At 45.8% G+C, this 13984-nt stretch overlaps 1 protein-coding gene across 3 annotated transcripts in view; it reads left to right on the forward strand.

Moving 5' to 3' along the window:
- The window catches only part of LOC144594573 (pseudokinase FAM20A-like), a 50258-nt gene that overhangs the window by 32784 nt on the left and 3490 nt on the right, over positions 1-13984 (forward strand). For all 3 annotated transcript variants that reach the window (XM_078401286.1, XM_078401285.1, XM_078401287.1), the window contains 6 exons: positions 2744-2836; positions 4716-4831; positions 7656-7836; positions 9001-9110; positions 11033-11114; positions 13447-13506. In XM_078401286.1, coding sequence (XP_078257412.1) covers positions 2744-2836; positions 4716-4831; positions 7656-7836; positions 9001-9110; positions 11033-11114; positions 13447-13506 — 642 coding nt within the window. The remainder of the gene's footprint in view (positions 1-2743; positions 2837-4715; positions 4832-7655; positions 7837-9000; positions 9111-11032; positions 11115-13446; positions 13507-13984) is intronic.

Here is a 13984-nt window from a genome sequence, read left to right on the forward strand (position 1 = left end):
AGAACTGTTGAACAGAACTGAACTGTTGAACAGAATTGAGTTCTATTGGGAAACCAATAGAACTGTCAGTGGAAGTTCTACCTTGGGAACTATAGTACCATCCGCGATACAGTACTGTATGCTTTCTATGGTACCAAACGCTTTCTATATTCTTTTGTAACTGGGATCTTCTATCAGCCTTTCTTTAGTCTCCATATTTGTAGCAGACAATTTTGCAAAAACTCCTGTTTAATATAAAGACTCCATTGCCCTTTTACAATGCAGAAGTAAGTTGGAATCTATTACACACACTGCTGCACTAGCTCGGGATTTAAAAGATGTATACAAACCATGAGGTTACATATAGCACGGAGCAACTCCAACATGTTCCAGCACGATGACACACTCCAGTCATTGCTTATTCTAGATGTGTGACTGATGTTCATGTACTTAAGGATTCAGAACATCAGGAATTATTGTATCAGCTCTGGGTATTATTGACGTCTCTGAGAGTGACAAAGTTAGAGATGAAGCCCAATGACAAAGACTTGAGCATAAACATCTTAGTTGACATGTTACCAGGTTTGGAAGGTTTGAGTGACAAGAAGAGGCTGGTTAAGTTGGATCTTTCCCCCCCGGTAGGCGGGAGGTTGATGGGTTACCTTAGAGGTATATACAATTATGAGGGTAGTTAATCTGTGGAGCTCATTGCCACAGAGGGCTGCAGAGGCCAAGTCAGTGGATATTTTTAAGGCAGAGATTGACAAATTCTTGATTAGAACCGGTGTCAATGGTTATGGGGAGAAGGCGGGTAAATGGGATAAGCAGAGATCAGCTATGTTTGAATGGCGGGAACACTTGATGGGCCGAATGGTCTAATTCTACTCCTATAACTTGTGAACTTGCGACTAGTTTTAGTTGAGCAACTTGGTCACCAAGGACAAGTTCGGCCAAAGGGCCTGTTTTGGTGCTGTGACAGTGCCCTCTCTCCTCCATGCCACTCTGAACCCTACCAGTAGTTGACAGGCCAGGAGAGGCCGATCTTCACCATTAATGGTAATAGCTGGGTCCAATGAGCTGACATTGGTTGGTCACCCGAACCGTGTCAGCCTATTCCCTATAATACCCAGGCATTCGAGCCAGAAGCGTAAAGTTGAGAGTATAAGCAAAAGAGGGGAAGAAAAGAGAGTGGAAGGGAGTGAACGTGGGGCATCTCCCTGCTAGCTGTGTTGCCCTGTTGCTGGGTCCAGGAATTCTGAGCCACTGGGACAAACCCAAGACCACTAGCGCCACCTTGTGGTCAAGATTTGGCTGCCGGGAAGAAGCCCTAGATAAGCCAGCGCCTCTACTGAGGCCAAGACTGAGTGGCCAGGGCAAGCCTGAGATGTCAGTGCCTCTTCCTGCCCACTTACAACAAGCGACTGCACCCACATACACAGCCAGGATAACCCAGAGACCGCCAGCACTGCTTCTTCAGGCCCAAAGCTGAGCAGCCAGGATAGACCTGACACTGCCAGCGCCTCCTCTTGAGGCAAGGGTGAACTGCAGGGAGAGACCTGGGATTGCCTCACCTTCAAATACCAGCACTGAGCTGCCGGGGCAAACCCGAGGTGGCCAACATCACCGCACATGCGCGCTGATGACAAAGGACAGCGCCCCATGTGGACCTGGACTTTCTTACCACTGTAAATAAAATAAACCTTGTGAGCTCACCCCACTGCGAGTGTTGGGTCAGTGTGGTCACTGCCAAACCCAGTGTCTTCCCTGACGCCACAGTACTGTGTAACTATATGACTCTATAACTTTCTAACGTAGTGGAGCAGGAGTCCTCCGCAGATGGAGGAGCTGGTTTTCAGTTGTCAAGAGACAAGTCAAAAGTGTTTAATTGTCAAACATAACCAAAACGAAACAATGAAATTGATTCTTGCAGCAGCATAACATGTCTGGAAGTAGCATTGACGTGAAGTTCCATCTTAAGAAAATATAGAAGATCCAATGACACTCTTTTGAAGGAAAGCAAGGAAGCTTTTCTCCAATTAACGTCACTAAAGTGAACTAGATGGATATTATTATGATGTATTGAAGGGTTTGCTGTTTATATGTTGGCTGTCATGTTAATTATATTGCAACAACGTAACAATAGTCACCTACATTGATCGAATTATCAATTTAGCTGCTGCCTCACATCGCCAGAGACTCGGGTTCGATCCTATCTCAGGTGGTATCTGTGTGTGGAGTTTGCACATTCTCCCTGTGACCGTGTGGGTTTCACCCGGTAGCTCCGGTTTCCTCCCACATCTCAAAGACGTGTGGGTTCACAGGTTAATTGGCCTCTGTAAATTGCCCCTAGTGTGTAGAGAATGGATGAAAAAATTGGTATAACGTAGAACCATTGTGAACGGGTGATCGATGATCAGCGTGGACTCGGAGGGTCGAGGGGCCCGTTTCCACGCTGTATCTCTAAGCTAGACTAAACTAAATTCATCATGGCGGGAGATGGAGACGTGGGCTCTGGGCGCAGCAAAGTATTAGTCTGGTAATTAGTAAGCTCAAGGATGGGGAGGTTGGCATCTTCTGCAGCTGGCCACAGGCTACATAAAGCCAGGACCAGCCAAGGAAAGTAATGGGAAGGAGCAATCGGAGAGGCAAGGGAAGTGAAGAGGACACCGTTGCGTCCACAACCAAGTGCAAGATGTCATCCTTTCACTCTTTGTACGATGAAAGACTCTTGCCCACTCAGATGGGTTCTGTTTATTTTTCTCAGACAGAAGCGAGAAGAGGAAACCCCAGAAGATGTTTTTTACTTTGTTGACATTCAAAGGCATAATGCTGAGATTGCTGCCTTTCACCTGGACAGGTAAGGTCTTGGTTTATCCTGCGTGTGAAATCGATTGTCCTCGAAAGTACGGATAAGAGCAGGCAATAACTGTAAATTGGCCAAAGGGTGAATTTGGTGCTGAATTTCTCTGATTCTCTGTGCTTAAAAACGAAGTGATCTACAAAACACATCTACTTTGAAAGCAATTGGATGGCAAAGTGATTTTGGTTTTAATTCACATCTGATTTTGGAAACCACAACTGTGGAAATGAGAAGTTCACGAAAATGCTGCATTCATCTGCTCCATATTATCCATTCACAGGAGCAACTCATTGTACAGGGCAGTGGAATGAGAGCAGCGTGGGCTTTGAATTTATCCCATAGATTCAGCTACAGTCACAATAAAGGAAACTCCCAGTGCGTGCAATGGACAGCTTGTTGCGTGCTTGCAGTGCCAAAAGCACATTTACCACTTCCTCCACACCCACCTCCGATCCACTCAACCCACTGCATCAAAGGGGACGTAATTTTAAGTTAAGGAGTCAGTTATTTAGTTTAGTTTAGTTTAAAGATACAGCATGGAAACAGGGCCTTTGGCCCACCGAGTCCGCGCCGACCAGCGATCCCCGTACACTAGCACGCACTGCACACTAGGGACGATTACAATTTTTACCAAAGCTACTTAACCTACAAACCTGTATGTCTTTGGAGGAAACCGGAGCTCCCGGAGGAAACCCATGTAGTCACGGGGAGAACGTACAAAATCTGTACAGACAGCATCCGTAATCAGGATCGTACCCAGATCCCTGGGGCTGTAAGGCAGCAATTCTGGTGTATACATACAGGTTTATAGGTTGATTGGCTTGGTAAAATTGTAAATTGTCCTTAGTATATGTGAAGGATACTGTTAGTGTGCGGGCATCGCTGGTCGGCGCGGACTCGATGGGCCGAAGGGCCTTTTTACCACACTGTATCTCTAAAACTAAAAAAAACAAAAAACTTAAACACACAATCGCATAAACAGCCACAGACATACACATTTACAGTCATGTAACTGCTACACACATATAATAATATAATAATAATGCATTTTATTTATATAGCGCTTTTCATATACTCAAAGACGCTTTACAGAGATTTTGAGAACATAGGGAAATGAATAAATAGATAAATAAGTAAATAAATAAATGAACAGAGAAAGGAGACAGAAGGTGAGGTGACCTTCAGTGGTTGAAGGCAGTACTGAACAGGTGAGACTTCAGCGATGTTTTGAATGTGGTGAGTGTGGGGGAGTCTCTAACGGTTTGGGGTAGTGAGTTCCATAGGGTGGGAGCAGCGATGGAGAAAGCCCTGTCCCCCCAGGATCTGAGTTTGGTCCGGATGTGGGGGGATAGGAGATTGGCAGCAGCAGAGCGGAGGGTGCAGGTGGGAGTGTGCCTGTGGAGGAGGTCGGTCAGGTAGGATGGGGCCAGGTTATGGAGGGCTTTGTAGGTTATGAGGAGGATTTTGTACTGGATTCTCTGGGGGATGGGGAGCCAGTGGAGTTTATAAAGGACGGGGGTGATATGGTCATGGATCGAGGTGTGTGTGAGTAGACGGGCAGCGGAGTTTTGAATGTATTGAAGTTTATTGATGATTTTTGAGGGTGCGCCATAGAGGAGGCTGTTGCAGTAGTCCAGACGGGAGGTGATGAAGGCGTGGATGAGGGTTTCTGCAGCTGTGGAGGAGAGGGATGGACTCATATGCACTCATACACAGGTTTACACACCCACACACAAAATAACAGACATACACACCTGCAGAAGCAAATGCACAATTACATTCTAAACTTGCACCCCCAAAGAACGAGACATATTTTTGCTTCAAAGATACGTCATTCAGATTGCACTTGTTGATGAATTTGTATTTTCCTTGGAAGGATTCTCGATTTCCGCCGTGTTCCCCCCGTGGCTGGCAGAAGAATTCACCTCAGTAAAGAAATTCAAGATCTGACCCGAAATGAAGATTTGAAAGGGACCTTTTTCATCTCGCCAGGTAATGAGACCATCAGAATATTTATGTACCAGACAGAAGGTCAATTGCACCTTTGTATGCAAATGTCATGTTGCATTGAAGCAATACCTTTCAGTGTCAACATTTAAACCGTTGCATATTTACGCCACAAATGTAAATATTTAGAGACCTAGGACAGTACAGCATCGGAACAGGCCCCATAGGTCCACAATGTCCATATCAAACATGATGCGAGGTTAAACTAATCTCCTCTACCAGCACATGATCCATATCCCTCCATTCCCTGCAGAATCATGTGCGCATCGTATCTGTCTCTACCACTGCTCTTGGCAGCGTGTTCAGGGCACCCACCACCTTGTGCAAAAAAAACTTGTCCAGCACAAGTTTGCATTGTTCTCTCTGTGTTCACATGGGTTTTCCCTGGGTGCTCCGGTTTCCTTCCACATCCCAAAGACGTGCAGGTTTGTAGGTTAAGTGGCCTCTGTAGTATGTCGGGAGTGGGATAACATAGAACTAGATGGTCGGCATGGACTCAGTGGGCCGAAGGGCCTGTTTCCATGCTGTGTCTCCAAACTAAACCAAACATCTCCTTTAAACTGTTCCTCTCTCACCTTAAGGGTGAGATCACATGGCGAACCACATTCAAACACATTTTTAAATAAACAAAAGTGTTACTCTGTTATCATTGTCATGGATGGTGAATGTTGATCAATGGTGCAGGTCCTCACTTGCAGAGGACGTCTGTACTGGTTAGAAGGTCTAGTCAGGTTCGTTGGTTGTGTATTCTTTAGTCATCAACCCCACCCCGATCATTCTGATTTTCTTTCCCTCAATTAACCCTCATGATCTCTCCCTTCCCCATAAATGCCGCCCTTCTCCTTCCGCTTGGAAATACCAACAACTGTCCAACCACTCCCAACAATTGTCCTCTCCCCATTTCTGATCTCCATCAAATTCCCTTTCCTCCTGCCCTGTCCCCTATCCTTATTCCCTTCCCACATGCTTCCCTGATCCCAGAGCAGTCACCCCTTCCAATATTGCTTAAATTGTCTGACGAGTTTGCAGATTACAACAATATTCGATCTAACTCAGCCCCGTTCTGATAAAAGGTACTTTGAAGCATTACCACAACCGTGCCCAAGTACAGGAGTGCAATGATTGTAGTGTAAGAACAGTAGATTATACTGAAGCTGTACACAGAGTTGCCATGCTTCCAGCGCTATCTTATATCCTTCAAATATCTAAGTTCTAATAAATAGCATGTCTTATGTTGGCTTTCAGGCCTGTTGTCGTGGTGGCGACATTAGGTTGGTGTGGCACTGGTCTATCGATGTTCTCCACCGTCCCCGGCCTTCACAGTTTCCACCAATGGGAGAATCTAGGACCAGAGGCCACAGCCTCAGAATAAAAGGGCATACCTTGAGAAAGATGAGGAGGAATTTCTTTCGGCAGAGGGTGGTGAATCTCATAATCATAATCAAATTCGTAATTTATTAGCCAAGTATGTTTTGCACACATACGAGGAATTTGGTTTGCCATACAGTCACTCCAAAAAAGCAACAAGGCACACAACTACATAAAAAATTGACATAAACATCCACCACAGCGGCTCCTCCACATTCCCCACTGTGATGGAAGGCAATAAAGTCTTATCTTCTTTCCTCCTTTCCTCCCGCGGTCAGGGGATTCGAACCATCCGCAGCCGGCGATCGAGCTCCCACGTCGGGGCGGTCTAAGCACCCGCATTGGGACGTCGAAACTCCTGCGGCTTGGAGTTCCCGAAATCGGTCCCTAGCCAGGGACCGCGAGCTCCACGATGTTAAGGTCCGCAGCTCCTGCAGGTTGGAGCACCAAAGGCCGACCCCTGGCAAAGGGATCGCCCGCTCCAAGATGTTAAGTCTGCAGGCTCCGCGGTTTTGGAGCTCTAGAAGTCCCAAACAAGAGGCCGCCAACTCCACGATATTAGGCCGCAGGGCAGACGGAGATACCACACGGAAAAAGTCGCATCTCCATCGAGGAAAGAGATTTTTAAAAGTTTCCCCCACACCCCCCACCCCCTCCCCACCACCCCCCACAAATACAAAAACTAAAGATAAGCTAAAACATACATTTTACAACAAACTAAAAACACAAAGAATGAAAAAGACAAAGACAAACAGTTGGCGAGGCAGCCATTGTGTGGTGCCCCCTGGTGGAGACGCCTGTGGAGGCCAAGTCAATGGATATTTTTTAGGCGGAAATTGACAGATTCTTGATTAGTAAAGGTGTCAGGAGTTTAGTTCAGTTTAGAGATACAGCGCAGAAACAGGCCCTCTCAGTCCACCGGGTCCGCGCCGACCAGCGATCCCTGCATATTAATGCTATCCTGCATACACAAGGGACAATTTTTACATTTACCAAGCCAATTAACCTGCATACCTGTACGTCTTTGGAGTGTGGGAGCAAACCAAAGATCTCGGAGAAAACCCACGCAAGTCACGGGGAGAACGTACAACCATACAGACAGCACCCGGATCTCCAGCACTGCATTCGCTGCAAGGCAGCAACTCTACCGCTGCGCCACCGTGCCACACAACAGTTATGGAGAGAAGGCAGGAGAATGGGGTTGAGAGTGAAAGATAGATGGGCCATGATTGAAATTACAGAGCACACCTAATGGGCCGAATGGCCTAATTCTGCTCCTACAACTTAGGAATTTATGAAGGGCCGTTGCAAGCTGCATCTGGTCCATGTGCTCTGCCTCTGTGGGGCCCCTAGTGGTGCCTGATCCACGCGGCCCACCACCGTAATGATCTCGACGGCACAAGATAATGAATGAAAAATGACGTTTCTGTTCTTTTGCCAGAGAACAATGTTTGCTTCTATTCGAAATGTCTGTACTCCTGTAAGACGGAGTATGCAGCGTGTGGGAGACCACAGCAGCTGGAAGGGTCTGTGTCTGCCTTCCTGCCCGACCTCTACATCGCACGTCGAGAGCAGATCAAGAACCCATGGAGCAGGTCCTACACATTTGCAGACAAAGCAGAGTAAGGCCTTCGAACTACTTTGTGTTTGATTCCTCTTTGGGGAGATACAGCAGAATATCAGTCTTCATATGTTCGCAGCTGTGCTGGTAACAGCAGGATTGTAAAAAGCGAAGCCTAGCTAGGATTAATGCTCAGCTCTTTGCAGTCACCTCAGTGCACTGGTTGCAGCTTGCAAGCTTTCTCATCAATTTGATTAATTACCCATTACGTCAATACGCAAATGAAATATTTGCCTTGCATTGGGAAATAAGCCAGTTTTATTTTACTCAGGTAAAGATGACATTATCAGAAATATTACTAATCAGTAAATGAAAACAATGAGCTGAAATGTTATTAATGTGTGATCACACGTTTTACATCAGCAATTACGGTCAACAGTCTTGGCTAGGCTAATGTCTTATAGTTTAAAGAAACAGCAGGGCAACAGGCTCTTTGGCCCATCGTGTCCATGCCGGCCATTAATCGCACTAGTTCAATGTAATTCCCACTTTCTCATCCACTCCCTTCACACCAGGAGCAATTTGCAGAGGCCAATGAACCGATAAACCCGCACAACGTTTTTGGGGATGTGGGAAGAAACCGCATTACCTGGAGCAAATCCACTCAGGTCACAGGGAGAAGGTGCAGACTGCCCACAGACACCACCTGAGGGCAGGATCGAACCAGGGTCTCTGACATTGTGAGGCTGCAGCTCTACGAACTGCACCACTCTGCTGCATATTCAGGGACAGCAGACATACCCTAAGGACAATATATAGGCCACCTCATTAAACTACAGCAGACACAAGAGGCCTCGGGAGGGGGAAGGGAGAAATCTGTTTACAATTTTCAGTCATTCCCACTTAAGCTGGTTGGAGGTTTGTTGGCAGTGGTTTGTCGGCCTTTATGTCCTTCATTCGGGTCTGATGAAGCCTGCCTGCACGGAGTTACTCCAGCACTTTGTATCTGTCTTTTAAATAGGTTGTCACTTGTGTGAAAATGCATCCAGCCATGGTTCTCTGTGCCAGGGTAAATACTAGTTCCCATATGTGCATGAAGAGAGGCGTAATGAGTCCAATTCCTTGTCCCTAATTGTGTAAGCAGTAACTGGCTCTGATATGCGATTAATGTTATTTTTGGGAATGAGTTCAAACACTATCCTAATTGCTCCTTTTTTTCCTTTAGGTGGGAAACCAATCCAAACTACTGTAAATTGATCAAAAAAACTCCTCCGTACAATGCAGGCAGTAGATTGTTGGACATCATTGATATGGCCATTTTTGACTTTTTAACAGGTAACCATTTGACAGGAAAAAATATCTCAACGATGGGGATAGGTTTCATGCGTTGGGGGAAGGTGTGGCTGACCTACAAAGGTTATAGTTGATGCCAGAACAAGCTGTGGTTAGATTTGCATTTGTAATCACTCCCCCAGAAATGACAACATGGAACTGAACCCGAAGATAGACACAAAATGCCAGAGTAACTCAATGGGTCAGACAGCATCTCTGGAGAAAAGGAATGGGTGATATTTTGGGTTGTGACCCCTCTTCAGACTGAAGGAAAGGAGAGGGAAACAAGAGGTATGAAAGGATCCTGGACATATCAGAGCCGGCGCTGATGATCAAGGAAAGGTGGAGCCCACAATAATCCATTGTTGGCTACGAAAAAGGTGATCACAAAGGGATGTATGGGTGTGAACAGTGAAACGAGCAGGATGACTAGGGTGGGGGAGGGATGGAGAGAGTCAAGAGTGTTTTATTGTCATATGTCCTAAAACAGAACAAAGACATTCTCACAGCAGCACAACGGATATATGTAAACACATTACTTTGTAAAACCCATAATGGTGGTGAATCTGTGGAATTCTTTGCCACAGAAGGCTGTGGATATATTTAAGGTAGAGATAAATAGATTCTTGATTAGTACGGGTGTCCGAGCTTATGGGGAGAAGGCAGGAGAATGGGGTTAGGAGGGAGATAGATCAGCCATGATTGAATGGCGGGATGGGCCAAATGGCCTAATTCTGCTCCTATCACTTATGTTCTTATGATCTTATAATCTTATGATAATAAACAAGAAAAAAGTTCAGAATATGTATTTAAAAAAACAGATCAATTATATTGGCAACTGCTGCTTCACATTGCCAGAGACTGGGGTTCGATTCTGACCAAGGGGGGTTGTCTGTACGACGTTTGCACATTCTCCCCGTGATCACGTGGGTTTTCTCTGGATGCACCAGTTTCCTCCCACATCCCAAAGACGTGCGAGCTTGTTGGTTAATTGACCGCTGTAAATTGCTTGTGGTAAGTAATGAGCGGATGAGAAAATTGGGATAACATAGGACTGGTGTGTTTGGGTGATCGATGACCAGTTTGGACCCGATGGGCCAAAGGGTCTGTTTCCATGCTGTATCTCTAAACTAATCACATTTCATTCCTGGAGAAGTTCTTTTTTTCCATTAGTGACAATAAAAATAGCAAAGCTATACCATCAAATTTCTAGAATATTCTTTTTTAATTGTTGACGGAACACAAGAGAAACTGCCGAAGGATGAAAAGAACAAGGAAAACCACCTTGGGCTGATTTACAGGAGATAGACACAAAGAGCTGGAGTAACTCAGCAGGTCAGACAGCATCTCTGGAGAAAAGGAACGTCACCTGTCTGACCTGTTGTTACTCCACCTTTTTGTGTCTATCTTCGGTTTAAACCAGCATCTGCAGTTTAGTTTAGTATAGAGTAACAGCGCGGAAACAGGCCCTTTCGGCCCACCAGGTCCGCACCGACCAGCGATTCACACACATTAACACTACCCTACAAACCTGTACGTCTTTGGAGTTTCGAAGATCTCAGAGAAAACCCACGCAGGTCATGGAGAGAACATACAAACTCTGAACAGACAGCACCCGTAGTCGGGATCGAACCCGGATCTCCGGCGCTGCATTTCGCTGAAAGGCAGCAACTTTACCGCTGTGCCACCGTGCCACCCTCAGTTCCTTCCTACACATTTCGTCTGTTGATTTACAGGATTCGTTTTAGATTCAGTGATGAATATTTTGAATTAATGATATCCTGTCTTCATCAGAAATTGTGATAACGTTTGTTAAACTGCTCATCAGGGCTCAAAGTAAATATTTCAAGAAAGGATCTTGGGCTAGAAGGACAACTCTGGTGAACCCCTTTACCTGCAGTCAATGTTTCTAAATTTGCTTCCAGGAAATATGGATCGGCATCACTTTGAGGTCTTCACAAAGTTTGGAAAGGATGGTTATATCATTCACTTCGACAATGCCAGAGGGTAACAACTTTAACTGTTTATCTTTGAGTATAAAATGCAATTAATATCATTTAAGTGCTGATTCCATAATAAAATATTGTAACCCTTTTTAGCAATAGGAATATACCCTTGTGCGGCACCTTGAGGCATCCTATAGAGCTGCATCCTTACCGCGCCAGAGACATGGATTCAATCCCTGGCCTTGGGTGCTGTCTATGCAGAGTTTGCACATTCTCCCTGTGACCCCGTGGGTTTTCTCCGGGTGCTCCTGTTTCCTCCTATATCCCAAAAACATACGGATTTGGAGTTTAATTGGTCTCCTTAAATTGCCGCATAGTGCGAAGGAAGTGGATGCGAAAGTAGGATAACTTAGAACGGGCGCGAACAGATGATCGTTGGTCGGCGTGGACTCAGTGAGCCTGTTTCGCTGCTTTACCTCTAAACTAAGTAAGATCACAACCAAGGCTTACTGTATTGCTTTCCAGGTTTTACTTTCCAGGTTTTGTTGTTCTGATTTGGAAAGAGCATAGAAAGCACAGCATAGAAACAGGCCCTTTGACCCACAATGTCTGTGGTGAAGATGATGCCAAGCCAAACTAATCTCATCTGCCTGATCCATACCCCCCCCCCCCCAATACCCCTCACATCCACGTAACTATCCAAATCTCTTGAATGCCACAATTGTATCTTCTTCCACCACCGTTGGCAACATATGCCAGGCACCTACCACCCTCCTGGCAAAGAACCTTGTTCTTTTTGCTCCCCTGGGACTTCCTGGTTACCTTCATCTCAAGCAAGAGAACCCCCAGAATTAAAGAAAGACACTAAGTAATGGAGACACAAAGATTTCTTTCAAATCATCACTGCTGCATTTACTTTTGCACCCTGTCCACCCTGTCGCAAAGCTGCCTCCCATTTCAAGCCACAACTCTATATTTATCTTGCACCTTCACTGTGATGGCGAAATGTTTCAAGGCTCTTCCCAGGTGCATCTTCCATCAAGATTTGACACCTGACACCTCTCACATACGAAAATCTTAGGGCAGGTTATAAAAAGGTTCACCAGAGGAAGGTTTTAAGGAAGGGTCTTCGAAGAGAGAGTTTTTGGGGGAATTTTAGATTTCAGGCCTCAACAACTAAAGGCACAGCTACAAGGCCTAATTAAAATCGGGGATACCTCAGAAGACAGAATTGGTGGAGCACGAGTAACTTTAAGGATTGTTAGCGGCTGCAGATCAAGGGGGAGGGAGATGAGACCATTAAAAAGTTTGAAAAGCAGGATATTCATTTCAAAACCAAGACATTGGTGGACCAGGAGCCCATATGAACCACCAAGGAGAGGAGTGATGGATGAAGAGAATGCTGCAAGTCAAGATGTGGACAGGAGAGTCTTGAATGATGTTAAACTTGTCCAGAGTGAAGAATGGAAGGCCAGCTAGTTAAGTCAAGAGGGACAAAAACAAGGAAGAAGCTTGTCACGGCAGATGAGTTTAGGCAGGACAGAATCATATAATTGATTAGCCATGGTTTGATATCGCGTTCAATAAAATGTGTGCTTATTTCAGCAAGACAGCATGCCAATCTACTGAAGCTCTGGAACTTGTACTGGAGCTGCCTGTTAATACATGTCCACTACCCATTCCGTGGCAACTGGTGGTCCGGCACTTCCTTTAATCTGGACAAAATTATGAGAGAGCACTTGAAATCACTCTCCCCCCCCCCCCTCCCCCTTGAAGTCCCTCCCGAAAATGTGGCACCTCGGCCGGTTGAGGCGGCCGATCTCGACCTCATTCAAGATTCAAGATATCTTTATTTGTCATCCAAAAAACAAGTTTTTTGGACGAAATTCAGTCACCCACAGTCCAACAATAAAAGCATTAAAATAGGCAAATTACACAACCCCAACCAACACACAAAAAAAAGAAACATCCATCACAAATAAAGAAAGAAACATCCATCACAGTGAGTCTCCTCCAGTCCCCTCCTCACTGTGATGGAAGGCCACAATGTATTTTCCCTTCTGGACTTCCGCGCCGATGGAATTTGCCCCCTGCTGCCAGGCCTCTGGAACTCCGGCCTGACCGGAGCCGGCAGATCCGTTCCCATAGCCAACTACCATGGCCAACATCACGTGCCGATATCTTGACACCCCCCAGCCGAGGCCATTACCTCTGTTGATCTGGAAAAACAGAAAATCTGGCAAGGCTCTGGAACCAAGGGTGCCAGAAAATCAGTGGTGGACCTGTACCAAATCATTTCTGTCCACTTAATGTCAGTCAGTACATCTGGATAACTGTGGTCCCCTGCCAGCTTTGGCACGGCAGCCTGTAACACATTTCTTTCTTTTTGTTAGGTTTGGGAAACACTCACACGATGAACTCTCCATCCTCGCCCCCCTCATTCAGTGCTGCAGGTAAAGCCACACATGATATATAAACGAGGGGGAGTTGGGTCAAAATGGTGTGTCTGTGCATCAGGTATAATTTGGGCCTGATCTAACAGCGGCTCAGTCTGCATTATATGGGTAGGAAGGAACTGCAGGTGCTGGTTTACACCGAAGATAGACACAAAATGCTGGAGTAACTCAGCGGGTCAGGCAGCATTTCTGGAGAAAAGGAATAGGTGATGTTTCGGGTCGATTAAGGGTCTGCAAAGACATGGTGTTAGATGTCCAACACTGTCAGACATGGTGCTTTGGTCTTATTAAGACAATGAATGGACAAATTCAAACAACTGATGCCTTTGTGGGCCGTCCGGTGGTGCAGCGGGTAGAGCTGCTGCCTCACAGCGCCAGAGACCCACATACCAAAGACGTGTGGATTTGTAGATCAATTGGACTTTGTAAATTGCCCCTGGTGTGTAGTGAGTGGAATGGAAAGTGGGATAACATC

The sequence above is a fragment of the Rhinoraja longicauda genome, chromosome 6, assembly GCF_053455715.1.
Source record: "Rhinoraja longicauda isolate Sanriku21f chromosome 6, sRhiLon1.1, whole genome shotgun sequence".
NCBI lineage: Eukaryota > Metazoa > Chordata > Chondrichthyes > Rajiformes > Arhynchobatidae > Rhinoraja > Rhinoraja longicauda.